The sequence below is a fragment of the Schistocerca nitens genome, chromosome 1 (genome assembly GCF_023898315.1).
Source record: "Schistocerca nitens isolate TAMUIC-IGC-003100 chromosome 1, iqSchNite1.1, whole genome shotgun sequence".
Lineage (NCBI taxonomy): Eukaryota > Metazoa > Arthropoda > Insecta > Orthoptera > Acrididae > Schistocerca > Schistocerca nitens.
In genome coordinates this window covers 416,005,409-416,029,567 of record NC_064614.1, presented here as the reverse complement: position 1 = coordinate 416,029,567, position 24,159 = coordinate 416,005,409, and the positions used below count along the sequence as shown (strand labels likewise).

At 41.9% G+C, this 24,159-nt stretch overlaps 1 protein-coding gene across 1 annotated transcript in view; it reads right to left on the bottom strand.

Moving 5' to 3' along the window:
• Positions 1 to 24,159, bottom strand: part of LOC126249947 (beta-glucuronidase-like) — a 154,319-nt gene that overhangs the window by 69,914 nt on the left and 60,246 nt on the right. The window contains exon 3 of the mRNA XM_049951519.1: positions 9,428 to 9,610. Coding sequence (XP_049807476.1) covers positions 9,428 to 9,610 — 183 coding nt within the window. The remainder of the gene's footprint in view (positions 1 to 9,427; positions 9,611 to 24,159) is intronic.

Sequence of the window (24,159 nt, the reverse complement as noted above, 5' to 3'; positions counted from 1 at the left end):
TTCGTTTGTATATCCACGCAATTTATTAGGGATTAAAGGTTATAACACTTTTTGGCGACGAGGTCGGATATTTTTTTTCCTGCGTTGTGGACTTGTGTGTTCGTGTCGGGGCAGACATGGAACAGCTTCTGCAAGCGCTCATTGAACAACAAACACAGCTGACGGTTGCTATTCAGGCGTTGTCGACGTCGCTTACTCATCGTCTGTCTTCCTCTTCACCGCCTCCGTTCCCTCCTTACGACCTGAAGACTGGGAGGATTATGAGAAGCGTTTGCGGCAACACTTCTTGGCTTTCGGCGTTGTCGACGCTCCTATGTGAGAGTCGTTATTTCTGTCTTGGATTTCCCCACGTATCTATCAGCTGCTATCTCATTTACCCCCCTGCGGGAACCTGCCTCTCTGTCCTTCCAAGAAATGTGTGACTCATTGTCTAACTATTACCGAAAAAACACCCACGTCGTTGCCGCCCGTGTGGCGTTCTACCGGTGTCGTAAACAGCCCCATCAGTCTTACCGGGCTTGGGCGGCGGAACTACACGGTCTAGGTAGGAAATGTCAGTTTGTCACGGACACTCATCATGAGTCTTATGCTGATACAATGGTTAGGGACGCTATTCTACGGCTTGCTCCTGATAAAGAGGTTCGGCAACGTGCCTTACAACTGCCAAACCCGTCGTTGTCGGAAGTTCTAAGCATCGCTCAATCTTTTGAAGTGTCTCACGTTGCTGGTGCGCAAATAGACGCGTGGTGTGATGTAGGCGCTGTACAGACCACTTTCGACACGGACGATTTGCCTGTTTCGCAGGGGAACGACGATGTGGCGGCGGTTCACTCGCGTCAACAACGTCGCGTTGGGCCGCCAAGCTCGCAGCGAAAACAGCAACCACAGAAGCAGGTTCATTCCGCACTTCCCTCTTGTCCCCGTTGTTTCGTACAGCATGACATTCGTACGCGTGTCCAAAACGTTGGGCCACGTGTAATTCATGTAGGAAAAAAGGCCACATTGCTTCTGTGTGTCAGTCCCCTAAAGTTCCTGTAGGCGAGGACGAGGCATTGGACATGGATGTTAACTGTGTGCTTTCTCAAACAAATAAGTTGTTTGTTACTGTTCGTGTTCTGAATAAAGACATTCGCATGCAAGTGGACACTGGCTCTGCAGTAACTCTCATTAATTCTCGCACATATTTGGAGTTGGGCTCCCCTCCCTTGTCTCCCGTTACGCGAAATCTGCGAACTTATAATAAGCAGAAAATTCCTATCGTTGGTCAGTTTGATGCTTCCACTGCCTACAAGTCTGTTGTTAGGACCCTCACGTTTTATGTGGTGGATCATGCGGGCACTGAAAACCTGTTCGGTTATGATGCTTTCCAGTTGTTCGGGTTCTCCATTGATGATGATGTGCATCTCATATCTGAGGATATTCCGTATCAACAGCTGGATGGATTGTGTTCTGAATTCTCGTCCGTGTTCTCTGCTGGTCTGGGTCGTGCCAAGGATTTTGAAGCCCATATTACTCTTAAACCTCCAGCTCGCCCTAAGTTTTTCCGGGCACACCCTATTCCGATGGCGTTGCATGCGCCTGTCAAGGCTGAGATAGACAGGTTAACAGCTTCAGGGATTCTCCTTCCTGTTACCTCCAGCGAATGGGCATCGCCAATCGTGGTGGTTTCTAAACCAAACAGGAGTCTACGATTGTGTGGTGATTTTAAAGCCACTGTCAACTCTGAGCCTCGTTGACACTTATCCTCTTCCCCGTCCTGAGGAGTTATTTACCAAGCTCGCTGGGGGCCAGTTCTTTTCCAAACTTGACTTATCGGAGGCGTACCATCAGTTGCCGTTGGATGCGTCTTCCAAGTAATTTCTCGTCATCAACACTCCTTGTGGGTTATATCAGTACCAGCGGTTACCATTTGGCGTCGCTAGCGCGCCGGCCATTTTTCAGCGGTTTTTGGAACAGCTCACGGCTTCCGTTCCCAGCTGCATCAACTACCTGGATGACATTGTTGTCACGGGGGCCTCCACTGAGGAGCACCTTCGCAATTTGCGTTCCCTGTTCCGGGTTCTGCATTCAGCTGGGTTGAAATGCAATCTGGACAAGTCACAGTTCTTCCAACCCTCCATTGTGTATCTTGGTTTCCACTTGTCCCGTGAGGGTATACGTCCTCTACGTCAGCACGTTGCGGCCATTACCGCTCTACCCCGGCTGTCTACGGTCAAAGAACTTCAGGCGTTTCTAAGCAATATTGCTTATTATCACAAATTCATTCCATCCGCGGCGGCGGTGGCTCATCCTCTGCATCAGCTGTTACGCAAAAACGTTCCTTTGTTGGTCCGACGAGTGTGAGCAAGCTTTTGTCCGCCTGAAGGCGCATTTGCAGTCGGCGCCATGTCTTGCCACATTCCGTCCGGGTCAGCACTTGGTTCTGGCGACTGACGCGTCACAGTATGGCCTAGGGGCTGTTCTCGCCCATCGGTATGAGGATGGGTCGGAACGACCCATCGCCTATGTTTCCAAGACCCTCAACGATGCCCAACGGCGTTACTCTCAAATCGAAAAGGAGGCGCTCGCTATCATTTATGCTCTAAAAAAGTTCAGCGTTTTTTTGTATGGTTCTAAGTTTCACCTCATCACCGACCACAAGCCGCTGGTCTCTCTGTTCAGCCCCTCGGCGTCGCTTCCGGATAAGGCAGCTCACCACCTGCAACGTTGGGCCTTATACTTGTCTCGTTTTCACTATGAGATTCACTATCGCCCCACGGCCCAGCACGCCAACGCTGACGTGTTGTCGCGTTTGCCGATGGGCCCCGACCCGGTTTTCGATGGCGATGAACTACTCTTTCCACATTGATGAGGAAGAACGTCGTGTGGTCGAGGGTTTTCCACTTACAGGTTCGCAGGTCGCGTCGGCTACTGCACGGGACCCGGTCCTGCGTCAGGTGATCGGTTTTGTTTAATGGGGTTGGCCGGACAGGACCAAGGGCCGGGCATCGGATCCCCTTCGCAACTACCATGCCTTGCGCCTTCGTCTGTCTGTTCGTGAGGATGTTGTTCTTCTGGCCATGGATGGCGCATCTCCACGGGTCGTGGTGCCAGCCTCTCTTCGCAAAGATGTTCTCAAACTATTGCATGAAGGCCATTGGGGGATTTCTCGGACTAAGTCCCTGGCCAGCAGGCACGTTTATTGGCCCGGTATTGATTCGGACATCGCCCACATGGTCGCTGCGTGTGGTCAGTGTGCTCAACACCTGGCTGCACCCCGTACAATGCCCTCTCCATGGCCTGATCCGGCGCAGCCATGGGAACGGGTGCACGCTGACTTTGCCGGCCCCTTCCTCGGCACTTATTGGCTACTGTTGATTGACGCCTTCTCGAAGTTTCCGTTTGTTGTTCGATGTCCATCGCCCACCACCACTGCGGCGACGACGCTGGCTTTGTCCAAAATCTTTGCGCTAGAAGGTCTTCCATCCACGATTGTCACGGACAATGGCCCTCAGTTCTCTTCGCAGGCCTTCCGTGATTTTTGTACTGGACACGGGATTCATCATGTTACAGCACCGCCCTTCCATCCGCAGTCGGATGTGGAGGTCGAGCGCCTTGTCCGCACTTTCAAAAGCCAGATGAAAAAATTCCATAGTGTGTTTTCCACAGATGACGCTCTGTTGCAATTTCTGAGTTCTTATCGCTTCACGCCTCTGGGTGATCGCAGCCCTGCTAAACACTTGCATGGCCGCCAACTGCGCACTCTACTGCAGCTGCTTCGCCCTGTCAGGCCTTGTACTGTGTCCCCTAGTGCGGGAAAATACTCGGTGGGCGCCGACGTGTGGGCCCGAGGGTATGGATCTCGCCCTAAATGGATTCCAGGGGTGGTCAAGGCTCTTCGCGGCCGCCGGCTTTGTGAAATACGTACGGACGACGGCACGGTTGTTCGCCATTATGACCAGATGCGCCCACAAGTGGTGGCCACGCCGGTGCCACCGCCTCTTCTTTCGCCTCCACCAGCCCGAGAAGCCAGTCCTGTCGCTGCTGCCGATCTTCCGTGCGTGTTGCTGCAGCCGACGTCGCTACCGCTTCCGAGTACGCCGGAACCGGCCCCAGTCGCGACGCCGCCTTCTCCGGGACCCATCTCGCTGGAGCACACCCCGAGGTCCATGACGCCTATGGATGCTGCTCCGTAGTTTTCACCCATCATCTCGTCCAGGAGGCACGTTCCATGTACAAGGTTCCGTCCTGGACATTTTCGGCCATATTCTCGTGTTTATCCGCGGGATCTTCTCGGGGCATCCCAAGAGGCCATGGATGTCTCCGCACTGTCCGTGTCTCCAAGGAAGTGAGTTTTTTTTTCAAGGGGGGAAAAGTGTTGTGACAGTGCCACGAGATTTAAAAGTGCCGCTACGTCAGTACGCGAACACGGCGATAGAGGTGCTCCGCAGCTCGGCCGAGCGCGGGAGCACCACCTAGCCATGAACGGCGCCGGCCGCATGTCACAGCATGTAACTCGCTATTGTTTCTACGTTTGTATATCCACGCAATTTATTAGGGATTAAAGGTTATAACAACTACCTTTCCACATCTCCTCCTCCAGCTCCCCACTTCTTCACCCTATAGGCACCACACCTGACACAAGCCCTCACTCCAGTCTACCTGTTGAACAGCAGTTCCAACATTGTCTCTTCAGCTTGTACAATGTTGCTGTCTAGGTGTGCGTGTAGGGGGGAAGGAGGCAGGTGTATGTGGTTGTGTGTGATCAAAGGAATCATCTGAAAGTTAGCAAAGTTTTCATTCTAAAGAATGCAATCTTGTGGCTGTCAATGACTCAACACTTCCACTATTTGGTGAGTTGTCTTCATTACTTCTAAATTATTTACATAATGTAGACGACTGTCATCTCGTAGAGAAAATCTCAAACAGTTAGGTTTTAGAACTCGCAGTCTTGTTAATGGTAATTCTGTGAACAACGTGCACTGCCCTTATTTGGAACAAACCTATAGCAAACCTTTGAAGCAGTACACAGCAATTATTTACAGTTTTTCCCTGAACTCAGTCACAATAGTGCCTCACTGTTAATTTCACTAAATGATTGTTCATATTGTTATCAAAATTCTAACAGTTTGTCATCAGATGGATGGGATACCACTCATAACAAGCATTATAAATAACATTTAACTAATACAAGAATGGTTATGTATCATTTTATTACAAGGCCGTATTATGAATTGTCATGCAGCAGCCACACGAAGCAACATGCGGAAAAAGTGCTACACTTACAATTAAGAATATCTGGGCTCATGGCTAAGTGAGGACATACTAGATGCATTACCTGTGGTTACAACAAATCAGTCCAGCTGAGCATCAGAATGATTCCACTGCATTGGCTGTCAATAAATTCTACTTAAACTAATATTTTTGAAGAAGCAAAACAGAATATATTCTTTATTATGTAAGCAAGTTTTATGCTCTGATGATTCTGCCATTGATGTTTAACTTACAATGAGCAGCACACTATTTTCACTTGCAGATTTGGAACATAATATAGATTGACAGTTTTCAGTGTAGCATAGATACAGTTAGCCTGTTTCAGATGTAAGCTGCATAGTAAAACAACTATCCTAATTTGGGCATTGTGTTAAGAGGAATCAACATCTTTTAGAGCAACAGTAACTAAGGATCTGGAAAGAGGCTGAATCTATGAATGTCACCACGCAACCTTCAGCTCTGAGCTCTGTTGTACAAAGCAGGAGGGAGAAGCCAAAAACTTAAGTAAAATGCCATACATATTTTACACATGTTGTGGTGCACTTTAATACAAACAAATGTCAAGATTCAGTCAAGGAAAATTGACATTCATAATCACAATTAACAGATCATGATTCAAGAATTACACATTATGATTTAGAATTTATTAATATTTAAACTAAGTTTAGACAACAGCTAGAGTGGTACCGAACATTCTATATATTCACAACATTTCAGCAGTGACACCATCCCTAAGAATCTCAGTGGCACAACACAGTTAAATAATGTCATATCTTTATTGTCTCACAGTTTCAATAGAACATTGGAACAATAACTACACACTGACACTGAACACTAAATCAGATTTCTGCACTAATTGCTCATTTCAATATTTCAAAACATAGTTTACTGTAAAAACTTAACAATTTCTATCCTTAAAGTCCCTTTCCTGCTGGCTGAAGCGATAACACAAGAACTTTCAACAATATAAATCATTCTGACTGCAAGAACATGTTATTAGTGTCAGTTTCCTTTTAGACCATTTTACATATAAAATAAATCAGCCTGAAAACTGTAATGACCTGGCTAATAGACCATAGGTCCATCTTCAGCATAAAAAAACTGCAGTTCATAATTGAATCAACTGAAATTGTCCTTCTCATGTCACTGCAGGTAGACTAGCAACAATATGAAAAATACAGATCGTACTCACCACATGGAGGTGGTGCTGTGTGACAGACAAGCTGAACGAAGAAGACTGCTAGATATTAAGCAGTTATCAGACGAAGTCCTTCATCAAATAGACATCAAAATTCAGTCACAATCACACACATACAGTTCTCACACACATGCCTGCTGTCATCCATGTGTGCTAACACCTGACTGTGAGTGCATCAGAGACAAACTGTGATCTTTAGTGGGGTTACAGAGGAGGTGAAGAAGTAGAGAACGGAAAGTAAAAGACTATGCACTTGTGCTTGCAGGATAGGAGGCACATGGAGGGCTGGAGTAGGGACAGCGAAGGGAATAAACAGGTGGCAGACAGGGATTAGTGTAGACGGAGCCCAGGGGAGTTACAGGAATGAAGGATATGTCACACGAAGAGTTCCCACCAGTGCCGTTCAGTAAAGCTGGTAACGGTGGGAAAAATTCAGATGGCACAGGCTGTGAAGCTGTCACTTAAGTGAAGCACATTGTATTGGGTGTCATGCTCAGCAACTGTGTGGTCCAACTATCTCTTGGACAGAGTTTGCTGTGGCTGCTCACATGGACAGAGAGCTTGTTATAATGCTCGCATAAAATGCAGCACAGTGGTTGCAGCTAAGTTGGTAGACCACATGGTGGGTTTCTCAGGTGGTCCTGCCTTTGATTTGGTATGGGGTAGGACACAGTTTTGACAGGGTGGGATTAGGACTAAAGGGTGGATGTATGGGACAGGTCTTGAATTTAGCTCAATAGCAGGGTTTGAGAAATCAGGCAATGGGTTGGGATTAGAGGTGGAATAGGGCATACAAGGATATTGCATAAGTTCAATGGATGATGGAATATCACTGTTGGAGGGGTGGAGAGGATAGTGGGGAAGATACTTCTCATTTTAGGGCATGATGAGGGGTAATGAAAACCAAGATGGAGAATGTGATTTAGTTGCTCAGTCCTGGCTGGTACTGAGTAATGAGAGGGGTGCTCCTTTGCAGCCTGATATGGAGGGCATGCTTATAGGTGGCTGTGGAGACAGGGCAAAAGAGATCTTTTCTGAACAAGATGGGGAGGGTAATTTTGGTTTGAGATGACCTCCATGAGACCCTTGGCATGTTTGGAGAGGGACTACACATAACTACTCATGCAGTGACCATGAGTGACTAGGCCGATGGCCTTTGGCCCTCTCCCCTTACCCACAAACCACTTTCACCCAGTTCTGCACCAAGCAGGCCACTACCCTGTAATCCCTATGTCACTGCACACTCCCACAGACAGCACTAGTCTTAGCCTATTCCTGCTCTGCTGTCCCTCCCTCTCTCTGCACTACACCCCCTCTGTACCCTGCTACTCACACTGGCAAAGATCACTGCTCACCTTAGATCCAGTTGTAGTCAGGCCCTAATGCCTGGAGATGATAGTGGCCATGTGTCTCTGTGAGTTGTGCTTATGTTAATGTATGTGAGTTTTGTTGTCTACTTCTTATGAACGTCTTAGTACAAGAGCTGAATTATATCTAGCAGTCTTTTCATTGTGTCAGTTTTCTACTGAACACCAGCTATATGTGGTGAGGCAGTCTACCACTTTCACATTGTTGTTATTCCATCCTGGACATCCACTGTTTCGAATTAAACTAAACTAGATAATGATGCACATCTTACAGTATTCATGTAGATTATTATATAATGGTTTATGAGCTTCAAGCCTGTAAAATGAGTTCAGTAGGCTCTATAATGGATTCAAATCGTCAACTAACCATCTCCAGACTCAAGAAAACAATATTGTTATATATTTTTACTTATGTCATAGAAAATTAGCCTGTTAAAAGATTACATGGTGAGATCACTGAGAGGTCAGTAACACTGTAAAAGTAATTTTCAGCCAAGTAGATGCATGTTATAACAACTTTAGCTCTCATAGGAACTTAGGTGAATGTCCCCACAGTACAATTCTGGCTGTGCATGTTCGGCAGTGCAAATGTCAAGCAGCAATTCTCCTGGAAGGTGATGTAACCTCACATGATCACTGTCCAGGCCATTTATCAGTAGTCCATTCACAATGGTCCAAGGAACTCTACAATTCTGGCTGATGATGCCTTTTATTTAAGAAGTTGTCTTCTGAAGAGAGATTTTTTCACTGACTATTAATGAACAGCTTGCCCCAAAGCATTTGTCTCTCCCTCCACTGTTAACTGAATGACAGATTGCTACCTACTCTACTGTACTGCCAGAGCAAGTTGCGAGCATCTAGACTCTTGCATGAGACCTCGATACCTAATATCTTGTCATCTATTGGCTGTTTTACTAATGACCATACACGACGTACTACCAGTGATGGCAGTATGAGAAATTCGTTCATGGAGAGCATAATAAATTATCTGCATGACTGGCACCTTTACATTTCTATCATATAGCACTGTATAACATCCTTTCGACATTAGGTGTGATCATTGCCAGGGCAGAGGGGTGGAAATAGAGTTCTGGTATGGGAATAAACTTTCCAATTGATAATTTTCTAATTTATTGAAACTGTATGGCACATCAGCATCAATCAGACTGAAAAAAATATTAACTAAAAATTTTGGACTAGTGGTAGCCCTACATTCCTGTAGCCAAATCAGTTATTCACAAAGGCAGATAGGTAAAAACAAAGTGGTGGTCTAATTTGAATTTCACATCGTTCCAAGATGCACAGTTATCTGGTGGTGGTAAGCACTTGCCTTCCTTCAGTCAGTAAACTAATTTGTTTGGGGATGCAGGGCATGGCATTTGTAACACAAGCAGTGAATAGCCATAGGTGAAAGTGACATTTAGGTATAATGATTCAAGGACTGTGTTGAAGCTGGTTGGCTCACCACTCTCAAAGCAGACCCACAAAATGTCTCCAGGTAGCCTAGATAAGAACAGCCAACGTTGGGTACTTTTGGCCAAATTTTCTGTCTGCAGCACTAGGCGAGAAAGCACTTGAAATGGCTAAATTCACAAATCTGGTTACTGACCACTTCAGCGGAGTAGCAGACACTGCCAAAGCGCAGCCAGACACGTGTGTCTCTGCTCTCCCAGGACCGTGGCACGAAGAAGCTCCGGTCATACCAGACGAGCCCCACATGGTCACGCACCTCCTTCAGTGTTGTCACGTCATTGTAGCTGGCAGGCACTGGCATCGTCAGCACACCACCAGTCTGAAACAGAAATATCTTGCACTGTAAAGTGGCAGTTACATGGACGCTAGTAAAGCAGAGAGTTCAGTGTCTGAGTCCTACTACAATATCTTTCGACATGAATACTTCTCTTGATTCTATTACTAGTTTTCGATTATACTGTATGGTGAAAACAGTTCTCTATCTATTTATCTTTCCGTCAGTCTCTTTTCAATAATACCCAACATTTTTATGGTTACTGATACAGCAAGTCGAATTCGTAAAACATTAAAGTTGGCGACTCCCTTATCGAATCGATGTGTTGGATAGACTGATACACCCGCCAGTCCTGTGTTGATTTAGGGGAATTTCTCACACTCGTTTATGCAAACTGTGGGCTGGTATTTCATGTTCTCTAATAAGTGGTGCACAGAAACATGTGAAGTAGATCATCATTTCCTTCATCATAGCAATCGAATTTCCATTTCACCCAATAAATATAACAGAAGTTCACTGTGTACAACTTCCTATCTGATGTTAAGACTTTCTGCTGACAGAAGAGGCTCCTGGCCATGAAGATAAAGAATTTAGATCATGGTAGAGCAGATGCCCACTATGTGCACAGACCGAAAAATAGAAAACAATCTGAAAGAGAATGAAGAAGAATAACACGTCCGATGCGCTTTTCGCTGTTCGTACGATGACCAGCCATATAAGAAATGAGGTTAGTGGCTCTTTTATCTTTTATCATATGAAAACCGTTATGCAAACTACGTCTACCGTATTTAAACAACAGTTACTATTTTTAACCAGTACCGTACCTAAGTCTGTGACTTTGCACAACTGTCTGCAGTATCAAGAATATATTGTAAATACCGTAACTCATAAAGGAATGATCTTTATAGAACAAAGGAAGTCTGCTATGATTTGCAAAATCTCAGTGTTGTATTGACCTTGGCCCCATGCCATAGGACGGGAGCACTTCAACATTATCCTTTTACCCTCTAACGATGATTGCACATATCTGGGTATACCAAGGTTGCTACATTGGATATACTGCAAATCTCAGTGTGTTACAGTTGCAGTATCACTGTTACGAAGTCAACACTAGAAGCGACATTAACGTATGCAGTGCAGTATCGACTGGTATTACAATCGAACTGCTGGAGAAAACACTTCAAATTCATAAACTGAATCTCAGTGCGAGTTACTATGGAAGAAATATTCGACAGTACCGGAATCAGAAAAGAAGAAATCTGTTCAGTCTTCTCCTGGTGCATAGGTACAATAAAGCTCAGACGGTAAAGAATCGAGATTTATTTTGTAACTAACAGTCCTTTCGTCTTACTGTATATGGTCTTGAATTGTGTCTTTGTAGCCCGCCAATCATGCCAGTGCCTTTGGTCGATCAGTTTATTGCAAACTTGATTTTGCTGTTTGCCATATAATCTATTGTAAGAGGACCTGCAGCGGCTGTTTTATATAACCTTGGGTACCGTAACTCATAAGTGGTTTCCCACTGAGTCGGTAATTCAAGAGGAAAGTGTTAAATGAAAGGTAGGTGCGTTTATCTTAAAATAATCACGTTAAAGAGACAGGAAAATGAAATAGTAGAGTACTACTTAGCGTGATTACCGGACCTGTCTTCCATATTATACTTCCTCGGGCTACCTTCAGATAAATAATAACTTACCTGTAAGATCTTCCTGTCTCCTTGACTGTGGCAGCATCGGCGAACGGAACCTAGAGTAGTTGTTCTAGTTGGAAAGAAAGCCCCAGACAAGTGACGGGCGAGAAAAAGTCGATTATTTTTATCTGTACTCAACCGCAAACGCAAACGAAACTCGAGGAAGCCTTTACAGATTGGGGAAACCCCCATCCCCAGTGCCGAATTTTTCGTAGTAATCGCCTGTGCTCCACAGGATTACGAATTTATAAAAGAAGAATACAAAAGGTGAATAAAACTTTTGTCCTAGAGAGTTCTAATTTGAAAAAAAGAGCCGGAAATTGCTTTGAGAGAAAGATGAGAAGACATTGATTGGCCATAAGAGTGAATGAGGTTCGAATGGAAAGGGCGGCGACTGTGGCATCTCTTACATCAGCGTTTGGTGTGCAGTTGGGTTGCAAATGGGTTTCCAACTCGTTTAATACGTTCGAAATCGCCCCGTGATTACAGCCGTTGGATTCGTATTTTTTTCTTTTCAGCCTGAATCTGTAATTGAATTTTATATCAACTGAATAATTATGTACTCTTTCTCTGCAACAGCTGGACGATTCAACCGCTAGGGCCAGCTGCATTCCTGATACACTGTAGAGCAATGAGCAGCAAGTTAGGAAATGTGGTGCAGAGATATGGACTGAGACAACTATTCCACCACGCCCCCCAAGATACGACATGTGTTCGCGCTGTGAAAGACGACATAGCTCTTCGAGTGCCCGATGTCCCTTGCGAATGGAGCAGAATCTATATAGATCAACAATTCGCACAGTTGTGACTAGAGATGGGCAAAACTGTTCTTTTCAGAGATTGGATCAGAACTGTTCACTCCCTGAAATGAATTAGCTGTTTTTCATGACTCACCACTCATTTACAAAAGAAAATAAATGAAAGGCACATTGCCCTTTAAACTTGGTTTATTCCAGTACTATACCTGTATTTTGATCTTATTTGATCCTATTTTGAAGTAACATAGATAATGAGTAAGAATTTTGTATTGTTTATTGAAATTTCCACAATATGACAAAGTTTTTGATTATTGATTTATTTTGCACTAGCGTGGTTTTTTGGGTGATCGGAAAATGTTGTAGCTTGAGATTTACATTAACAATATATTTGGCTATAATGTATTAAAATTTCATTAACCTCATACAAATACATCGCAAGCCATATATTTTTCCTTTCGAAGACGCCTAAAATCGCAAAATCCGTACCAGAATAAGAAAAAAAAATATAAATTTGACTGTAAAACGAAAGTGCTGCATATAGCCTAACGCAGAATAAAACAAGGAAAATATTGGTGTATCACATTTTGCGATACGTTTATCGGTTCGCTCGTAATTAAAGCGTAAATTCGAGTGTCCATAATAAAAATCCTATAGTAAGAGTAGTCATCAGGAACCTAATCTAATCAGTTTAAACAAATAAAAATAAAATAAAAACAACTGATGTATACATAACATAATAATGTAATATACATAGCGGTATTACTACGAAGAACAATATCCAGTGGGGACAAACTCCGATGCAGAGGCGCTGAGTCGAGCAGGTCGAGCCGCGAGCTGTATTACTGCGTGAGCTGAGACCGCAGAGGCCAGAGTGACACCAGAGTCGCTTTGCTCGACGCTCTGGCTAGAGTCGAGACGGTGGGGTGAGCGTTGAGCGGGCGAGTTCCGAGGGTGGGGGGAGCTCACCCGCTCCGAGACAAATCGTCCGCTCCCTTGCGAGCAGGTTTTTGCAAGTAGTTCCTATGTTATCCGCTAGGTGGCTCTCTGTCCTGTTGCTGGCATCAACTGCCCAGAGGGCAGGACGTGCGACTGAAACGATCGCCGACAGAGTGCGATGCGAAGTTAAGCTGCGCCAGACACTGCACAGTGCACACGGCAGACGACGCACAGAGACGGCCCGGCATATGTGAAACACAAAATCCAATGGGGCACTGCACAATGCAGGCAGCCAAGGTAGAAGCAGGGCAGAGGCCGGCGCTGGCTGTGTTGTGTGGCGTGCACTGTGCTCTGACCAGCAGAGGCGCTGCTGATATGCTCCGTCTCTCTCTCTCTCTCTCTCTCTCTCTCTCTCTCTCTCTCTGCCTGGGAAACGTTTGGAGCTACCGTTCTTTTTTTCTGAATCACTGATTGTTCACTCCTTTGAAAGATTGAACTCTATGAATTAGTTCAAGAGCGGATCCCCCATCTCTAGTTGTGACGCGTTGTACTGACCACAAACGGCATAATAAACAAAGGAAGGTTGTGAAGTCAGCCACAGCTAAGCATTACCTGGAAAGAGGACATAAAATGCCATTTGAAAACACGAGAGTCTCGGCTCATGCGTTATCGTATTGGAGTTCCGTTGTAAAGGAAGTGGCCGACAATAGAATAAACAGCAACAATTTTAGCAGAACTAGGGAGAGACGAACATTGGGTATCGAGCAAAAGCAAAGACGGATAGCTTACGCCTGTAGGAAAGCAGCAGCGGCAGTTTCAAACGTGGCGCCAGCCCCTCGCGCCACGTGACGTCACTGGTCCTGCGGCCGAGGCCTATGAGAAAGGCAGGCCGCGGCGCGTACGTCTGAAAGTAGGCCTGCGCTCGCCCGCTCAACTCAGCAGACAAACTACATTTCTACACCTGTTAACTCGTAACTAGGTGTGTACGTTGAAACGAGAATTGCATCTTCTACTGGAGTCCTCTATCAAGGAGTCTTAGTGTTATTAGTCCTACAATGATTGGAAGTCCATAGGCCTACTTATCTACATCAACATCCACACTCCGCAAGCCACCTGACGGTGTGTGGCGGAGGGTACGTTGAGTACCTCTATCGGTTCTCCCTTCTATTCCAGTCTCGTATTGTTCGTGGAAAGAAGGATTGTCGGTATGCATCTGTGTGGGCTCTAATCTCTTTGATTTTATCTTCATAGTCTCTTCGCGAGATATACGTAGGAGGGAGCAATATACTGCTTGACTCTTCAGTGAAGGTATGTTCTCGAAACTTCAACAAAAGCCCGTACCGAGCTCCTGAGCGTTTCTCCTACAGAGTCTTCCACTGGAGTTTATCTATCATCTCCGTAACGCTTTCGCGATTACTAAATGATCCTGTAACGAAGCGCGCTGCTCTCCGTTGGATCTTCTCTATCTCTTCTATCAATCCTATCTGGTACGGATCCCACCCTGCTGAGCAGTATGCAAGCAGTGGGCGAACAAGCGTACTGTAACCTACTTCCTTTGTTTTCGGATTGCATTTCCTTAGGATTCTTCCAATGAATCTCAGTCATGCATCTGCTTTACCGACGATCAACTTTGTATGATCATTCCATTTTAAATCACTCCTAATGCGCACTCCCAGATAATTTATGGAATTAACTGCTTCCAGTTGCTGACCTGCTATATTGTAGCTAAATGGTAAGGGTTCTTTCTTTCTATGCATTCGCAGCACATTACACTTGTCTAGATTGAGATTCAATTGCCATTCCCTGCACCATGCGTCAATTCGCTGCAGATCCTCCTGCATTTCAGTACAATTTTCCATTGTTACAACCTCTCGATATACCACAGCATCATCCGCAAAAAGCTTCAGTGAACTTCCGATGTCATCCAAAAGGTCATTTATGTATATTTTGAATAGCGACGGTCCTGCGACACTCCCCTGTGGCACACCTGAAATCACTCTTCCTTCGGAAGACTTCTCTCCATTGAGAATGACATGCTGCGTTCTCTTATCGAGGAACTCTTCAATCCAATCACACAATTGGTCCGATAGCCCATATGCTCTTACTTTGTTCATTAAACGACTGTGGGGAACTGTATCGAACGCCTTGCGGAAGTCAAGAAACACGGCATCTACCTGTGAACCCGTGTCTGTGGCCCTCTGAGTCTCGTGGACGAATGGCGCGAGCTGTACCGCTGTACTGGTGTACAATAAAATTAAAATCATCGCAAAATGATTATCAGGTGCATAAGGCACCACTTCTTGCATGAAGTGAGGACTGTTATGCAGAAAAGACTAAATGCTGTAAACAAGCCATTATTCCATTTATATCGATTATTAATCTTGAATTAAATTTTGTTGTAGATCTGTTAATCAGTAAGACTTCATAATAGCAGATTCCAGTAGAAGATGCAATTCTCGTTAGTACGTACACGCCCAGCTGCGAGTTAACAGGCTTAGAAACGGATTTTGTCTGCTGAGCTGAGCGAGCGAGCGAGTTCAGGCCTACTTTGGTGACGTTGTAAGAGGTCCGAGCAGATGTAATTTCGATGTATTACTCATGCGTTGCCTGCGATATGCAAGGTATAGGAGAATCTCTGACCAGAGAGCAGTGTTTACTGTAGTAGGAACTGTGTAGCTGTTGTAGTAAGTTGTTGCTTGTGAGCAGTCTGCTCTGGTCTAGTCTGGTGTATCGTGTTGGCTGGGCCGGTCGTGGTGCAGCGATGCCGGAGCCTGAGCATTATTGTGTAAGGTAAAAAAGCAGCCTCGCGCATATGTAGTAGTGTTATCTCAAGTCCCATGCAAATGTTTTAAAAATCTCCTAATAATAATCTTTCTCATAAAAAAATAACTTTTAACAACCATTCATTTCAATTTAAAGAATTTACTTATTTCTCCAATCCATGATCATCCCGATTATTACAAAAGACAAATCAATTGTTTCCTTTCATAAATGACAAATCTATCGGCCAGCATTGCACAGGGCTGTGCCATAAAAATTTATTGTAAGAGCAGATATATATGCGTTATCCGGCGACTTCATTGAGGTAAGAATTTTTCTTTTTTTATTCAGAATGATCTTTCAGGGCCATGACGCAGCACTGCCGACGTCCAAAATTTACCAGGTTAAATTCACAGTCAATTATTGAAAAGTCATAAGTGATTGACAATTTAATTGAGAGGTTAGTTACATTGTATTATTACCAGGTTACTGAATTTATTTTTTGTTGGGACGTTACACTGAATGTGAACGACATAATTATAATTTTTACTGTTGAGAGGTTTAGGAATTTTTCTGTTTTGAGGTTACACTAAACGTGAATATTATTTATGTTAATATTTTCTGTTTGGAGGTTACGGAATTATATATTTTGTGGGGAGGTTACACTTGGCGACAACCGGCCAAGTAGTCAGTTATATATCTGCTCTTATTTACTTAAATGTAGTTTGCATCTGGCGCAACGCATTTACTAATTTGTCACTCTTTCTTTCACAGATCATCGGCAATTTATTGCTCTTTGTTGTAATTGTGTTTGTTCCATTTTTGCTTCGTCTTTGTTTCATTTTGTGCTTAATTTTGATTTGTGACAAATGCCGCGAAAAACTGTTAACAGTACATCGCGATGTGCAATGAGTGAAATAGCAGACTCGAATAATTTGACCGATAATTCTTGCGACACTCAGTGTAATAGTGATAATCGTCTAATTACAGATAATCAGTGCCTGCCGATGATTAGTATTGAGTTAAATCCTAATGATGGGCAAACAAATTCAATTATGTCCACAGTAAATTTAACAATTGATGACGCGGCACGTTCCGATACAATGAACGCTGCCCAGTTTGACACACCCGGTTTGCAAAATTTGAATTGTGAACAGATAAATATTTCCCACGAAGATGAACAATGTAGTCAGAATACGTCAGATTTATTTGATTCCGATGTAGTGTCCAACAGTGCACATCCGATTGGCAAACCTTTTCAAGAATCACAGAATGACCAAATGGTTGTACAAAACGTGACACATACAGATGCATCATCACACAGCACAGAGAATACAGCAGCTAATTTTGGCATGGCTCGAGTTATAGCATTAATGCTACAAATTAATGAAAATGTCAAACAACAAATTAATGAAAGTCTCAAACAGTCGAATGATAAGCAAGACAACAATTTCAAACAACTTAGTGAACAGATTACAGTCGTTGCCATGCAATGTCACGATACTAAAGAACAATTACGTGAGGAAATTAAGGCTTGTGCTAGGAACAGTAGTGAAGAAATTAGATCTGTGGCACAAGAATTAAGTAATACACGTGCAGCCACAACTAAATTACTTAGAGATGAAATTAGTGCAGTCGCTAAACAATGCTCTGAAAACGCAACACAGTTACGCGACGAGTTTAAATTAATGTCAGCAGAACTTTCACGCACACTTCATGCGAAAGTAGACGCGAAATTTGACCAACAGAACAGCCAAATTGACGAACGTTTTAATCACCACCTACAAAACAGTGAAACGCGTTACAGTAAATTTATACAGGAACAGAATAAAGTAAAGCAACAAGTCATGGAAACAATTACTGCACAGAGACAGGAAGATAAGCGTAAATTGTTTACGAAAGCAAAAACATACGTAGACAACAATATTGCTACAGTATCGGACGAAATCAAACAGTTGAACACCGAATTGCATGATGAAATCTCCGATCTTAAAACAAAAACAGACACACACACATTAGACTTTCAGACAATGACTAGTAGACTTGAGAAGCTGGAATTAATACAGGATCCCGATGCCATTAAAGCAGACGTTAAGAAATTGAACAAAACCACACGTAAAATACAAAAACAAATTAATGCTTGTGATGCTAAAAACGATGATCATGTGATGAATTGGCCAGTCGTATTGATGTTATCGAAAATAATAATGACACCAAATCAGACGATACGTCACCAGTTTCGCTTAATCAAACACCCGAATTCCAAAATTTACAGCAGACGATCAGTGAGATAGGTTCGTCTAATAATACATTACGTAGAAAATTGTGATCTTTACAGCACGAATTGACGGAGATGAAAAATATTTCAGCCTTTAATTCATCACAGCATACGCCACTTTCCGAACATTTGTCAGACTCACACAGCCAGTATAATTTAGGTAATCTACAGAGAGTACGTGAGTTAGATTCCGAACAGTCACAGACAAACAGATTATCATACAACCCTGAACCTGTTCAGACATTCAAAGACGAAAATTTTGATTACAAGCACTTCCTATCCGTGAGAAAATTTAAGGTATTTAAAAATGACAGAACACAGATTCACCCCTTGGATTGGATACAACAATTTAGCTTTGCTTTTCCACCAACTTGGCCCGTAACACACAAACTTGAATTTATTTGCAGTTTTTTGGAAGGCGAACCGGCAATTCGTATGAGACCGATCGCGAGACAATGCTATTCGGTAGAAGAATTTCAGAATGCTTTTCTGTCAGCGTATTGGTCGAAGACGACACAGCGCGGAATCAAGGATCAATTAATTAGTTTACCGAATTATGAGAACTCAAATTTTTCCACTGTCACGCAATTTTTTGAACACATGGTCCAACAAAACCAGTACTTAAGTGAGCCATACAGTGAATCTGCACTTATCCAATTATGTATTTCTAAATTACCACGATCGTTAAGAGTATCACTTTTAACAGGTCAGCAGAAAGAAAATATTTCGGCATTCAGAGATCTGTTATAGCTTTTGAAAGTTCAGCAATCAGATTATTCTTTCATAAACAAAAATTTTTCACATCATAACCAAGGCCAACCAACATACGGTAATTACGATCAGCCACGCAATTTCAATAGCAAAGGTAATAGACGCTCCAGGAACGACAACCACCAGAACTTTAATAACAGACAAAGTTTTAATTATCAGTATCGTCAAAATTATCAGCAACAGGAACCACATTTTGGTAACAATAGAGGTTTTTCCCCACAACAACAACAAAACCAGCCGGTTAGCATACCTAACCAACAATGTAATGTGCAAGGTCAACAAAGCGTTAATGTTTCGCCGCCTACACGTATAGCGTCGGCTCCACCAAATAGTAACGCACAGCAACAAGGAAATCACTACGTACATAAAAATGCCACAGCATCCTCCCGTAAATAACAGCACGTCAGAAAGAATTTGACTAGATACAGTACAGACTGAATCTTTCAGCAACGTAAGCAATACTTTTGACACAGAGAATCTTGTTCACGAAAATGTTATTACTTTTGACGACATCCGAGACACACTTTTGCATGAAAAACCAGTTATTCAAAAAACCATTTCCCACCCTGTCATTGAAGTAAAGATTGGATCATCCAAATTTTCAGCAGTAATCGATTCTGGATCACCTATGTCAGTTATAAATGAAGAAACTTTCGACAGATGTAACAAAGAGAATACCTATCCTACGATACCATTAGGCAAAACTAAAGTAAAAGGAGCAGTATCTGGTAAAGGAGTAGATGTAAAATTACAGACACACTTATCATTTTGTATTGCAGGTCATACGTTCCACTCAAATTTTTGGATTGTTCCCTTATTGACAACAGACGTTATTTTAGGTACGAATTTTCTGGTACAACATGACGCAATTATTGACTTTCAAAATTCCTATTTAATGTTAAAGGATGAAAATGTACAACTGGCATTAGAATTTCAGCACTCTTTATCTGCAGTAGAACAAACAATTAATCGGACAGAGGTCATTTTTGCATCACGTAACACGGACTGTCATTCCACATTGTTCACCGATATGTACGTACACAATTATAATACACCAGAGGAAGCTGACTATGACGTTATGCAAATGATTTCTGATAAAGTTAAACAGAGCAGTGCAAATACAGATGACGAACGTACTCAACTACGCAATATTTTTTTACAGCAAGCTCCAGTTTTTGACAACGTCCCTGGTACTATGTCCGGCTTCATGTATGAACTTCAAGTTAAACAACACGACACATTTAAAGCCAAACATTATCCCATTCCTTATATTTACAGAGAACAAGTTAAGAAAGAATTGCAAGCTATGCTTGACCAAAGAATTATTGAACCGGCAGTTAGTCCGTACGTAAACCCGCTCCATATTGTTAAGAAAAAGGATGGTTCACTTCGCCTCGTACTTGATTCGCGTCACATCAATGACATTATTATGAATGAAACAGATCGCCCACAGACACTAGAAGAACTTCTACAGAAATTTCATGGTACTGCTATTTATTCCACGTTAGATTTGAAATCGGGATTTTGGCAAATTCAGCTCCATCCGAACTGCAGAAAGTACACAGCTTTTCTCTGTTTTGGTGACTGTTATCAATTTTGTAAATTACCGTTCGGTTTAACAATTTCTTCAGCAGCATTTATTCGCGGTTTAAATACTATACTTCCGACAGAACTTAAAGACAGAATCACAACGTATGTAGACGACATTCTTATTGCAGAAGCTAACTGGTCTGAACACAATCTGATTCTTGAACAACTGTTACAAACTTTTCGTGCACAAGGATTTACAGTTAATCTCAGTAAATCGCACTTTGGCAAAACTTCTATAAAATTTCTTGGACATGTAATTTCAGCAGAAGGCATTGCGCCTGACCCAGAAAAACTTCAAGCTTTACGTGACATTACTGTACCGACGACGAAGAAACAATTACGCAGCTTTCTGGGAGTAATTAACTTTTTCCGTAAATTTATTCATTACTCCGCTGTAGACACCCCTAGATTATCCCAGTTGACGGGTAAAAACACTATTTGATCATGGGATAGCCAAGCACAGTCTGAAAAACATCGCCTTTGCAAGTCGCATTCTGTCACCTGCTGAACGCAATTATTCAGTCACAGAACTTGAAACATTATGTGTAGTATGGGCATTTACTAGATTTAGGCATTTTCTTTATGGAAGACATACGACCGTTTACACAGATCATAGAGCTATACAGTTTTTACTTTCCGCAAAATTTACACACGACAGGTTAAGCAGATGGAAACTTTACTTGCAGGGATTTAATTTTACAATTGTTCACATTACCGGCACACAAAATATTGTAGCAGACGCACTATCCCATTCTCTTAACAACAATCAGCAAGACATCGCAACCAACTTCTGCCAAGCAAATTCTAGCGTCATGTATATTCAAAAAGTTGCATTTGAAAATTTCATTTCGTCGTCATTACGAGATATAGCACAAGAGCAGAGTAAAGACAACGTATGGAAAGAAATTAAACACCTTTGGCAAGATAGGAATAATGTTACCATCAGAAACCATTACACTGTACGCAATAACATTGTGTTTCGCCGTTCTCACCCTGACAGCAACAACTGGTTACTATGCATTCCTGGCGAACTTGTTAACAAATTGATTTGGTATACTCATTTAAGTTACGCACATTACGGAGCCAGAAAATGTTTTCTTATACTGAGATAGAACTGTTATTTTGCCAACATGGAGAAACGTATACGACGAGTTTTAGCGTCATGTAAAATCTGCCAGAAAGCTAAGTCAGACACGACTTCACATATTCCTCCGTTACATCCCATTGTACCTGTTAAATTGAGACACATGGCCGCTGTAGACATTTTTGGTCCGATTCCCAGAACTAATAGAGGTTTTTGCTACATCTTTGTCGCTGTTGAACTCACTTCGAATTTTGTTACCTTCACTCTGTTACGCAAAGCTACTGCTAAATCTGTTTCCAAAGCATTTGTAAAACATTTTCTATTTCATGTAGGGCATGTATTGAAAGTAATTTCCGACAATGGACTACAGTTTGGATCTGCTATATGGACACGTATGTTACGAACAAGAAACATTTCTCCGATCTATATATCCAAGTATCACGCTTCTTCGAACCCTTGTGAACGACTAATTAAAGAAATTGGTAAACTATGTAGAATATACTGCCATAAAAAACATATTGATTGGGATACACACATACTGTCATTCCAGGATGTAATTAATTCCATTCCAAATGAATCTACTATGCTGTCTCCGACTGTTATATTGAAAAATGTTGAACCACCTAATAAAATTAAAGAATTAGTATCCTTTCCTACATCTCTTCGACTACGCCACCATGAAATAATTGACATTGCACTCAACAACATCAAACGTGCCGCAGAGCGCCGGAGAAGACAGCAAAAACAGGTTTGTACACGCCATGACTTTCACGTTGGACAGAAGATATTAGTACGCACACACTATCCAACAGAGGAAAGAGTAGATGTAGTAAATTTGAGCTTCTATACGCAGGTCCATATAGAATTCACAGCATTCCTCACCCCAATGTAGTACATGTCGAAACTTGAATGAATATACTTTATGATTTATCACATTGTAATGCCATTTCCTGATATTTATATGACCACTTATGCAATTATGTTTATATGAACACTTACTGATGATTATCATATGTTGTCTTGGCAAGTGCCCGGCAAGGTAAGGTTAGCAGGTCGCTTTTCTTGTCGTTACACATCAGACCGTGCACATTTTTCCAGATAAACTTACATATTTTATGACCAATTATGCAATTCTATCTATGTGACTACTTACTGATGATTATCATATTTTTTTCTTGGCAAGTGCCCGGCAAGGTAAGGTTAGCAGGTCGCTTTTCTTGTCGTTATATATCAGACCGTGCACATTTTCCATTTTTCGTGTATGTATGATTGTTTTCCTGTTTTGTTTGTATGCACTACGAAATCTTTAAGATATAACAAACACCAGTTGACTTTGACATTTTTCCTTATGATATCTCAATATCTTGACTATTTTACATTTTTTGCCACTACATTATGATACTCTGTGTACATTTTTTTTTTTTTTGCACTTGAAAACTGTCTATGTTTTTGACATAATACGTTTTCTGTCATGCTATGCTGTATGCTTAATTATATCACTAGAAACAAGTTTTTATTTAATGAGTATATGATTTAAATGCAAGATATTAATCCTTATTCATCATTTTCAGAAAGAAATAACCTAAACAAACCACAGTGGATTACTATGAAATAGGAATTTCACCTTCGGAATGAATGAAAGAAAATGCAATACCTTGTCATGAAGAGTAAATGGATCAGAATTAACAAGAATATACTATACACATCGTATGATAGCAGTCTTAACTAATTATTTTTCTTTCAGAATACGAGGCGATTGATGCAGGCTTTCAGACAGAACTACACATCTTAGTTTTAGTGATGAAATATGCTAGAAATAACAAACTCTATACGATGAATAGTTGTATGAAGTAAATGGTAATATGAATAATGAAGTGTCTTTTTTTGCAGATGATAATGAATGATGATGAATAGTTATATGAAGAATATGCTAATATGAATAATGAAGTTTTTCTTTTCAGGTGATGATAGTAATGAAGTTATCGTAATATGAATAATGAAGTTTTTCCTTGCAGATGAGAATAATGATGAAATTTATATATTTACTATTAGCTAAGAGATGCTATGTAGTTATTTAAGTATTTGTTGCAGTTCGTTTTGACAGTATGTCTTATGTCGCATGGTATAATGACTGAATGTGTTGGAAAGGACAGCTAGAGTACATACATACTGAGTACGCGTTTCATTACCTGTTAATTCGGAGTTCACTACTTTTCAGCATAATATGCGTTTCTTCTTTCAGCTCAATAATCCATTTTGTATTTTTTCCAGGAGAAGCTATTCATGGAGTTAATGTGCTATAAGCAGTTAGTCATTAAACCTGTTCAAGTACTTGCATTTTTTTTACCCATTTGTGTGTGACATTAATGAATGTGATCACATATACTCTACTTGTTCATAACTTTGCTACAGCTGACTCATGACGAATGACGTTATTAATCCTTATTTCCAGCAATAAGTCAAAAGCAAATATTTTCATTCCCCAGCAATTAATTATCGATCTCAACGCAATGCATTGCTAGCACAAAAAAATGTATTACCAGTCCCAAATAATGCTACCAGTTTAAGAGATATTTCTAGTTCTAAATAGAATGCAAATTTCTCAGATTTATTGAATCCATTATATCTATGTATTATTGGACCACAGACCTTGAGTAATAGTTACAGTGTGTTACATTTTAAATATGTCCTATGTCACTTGGATGATGAGTTCTGAGTAATACTGAA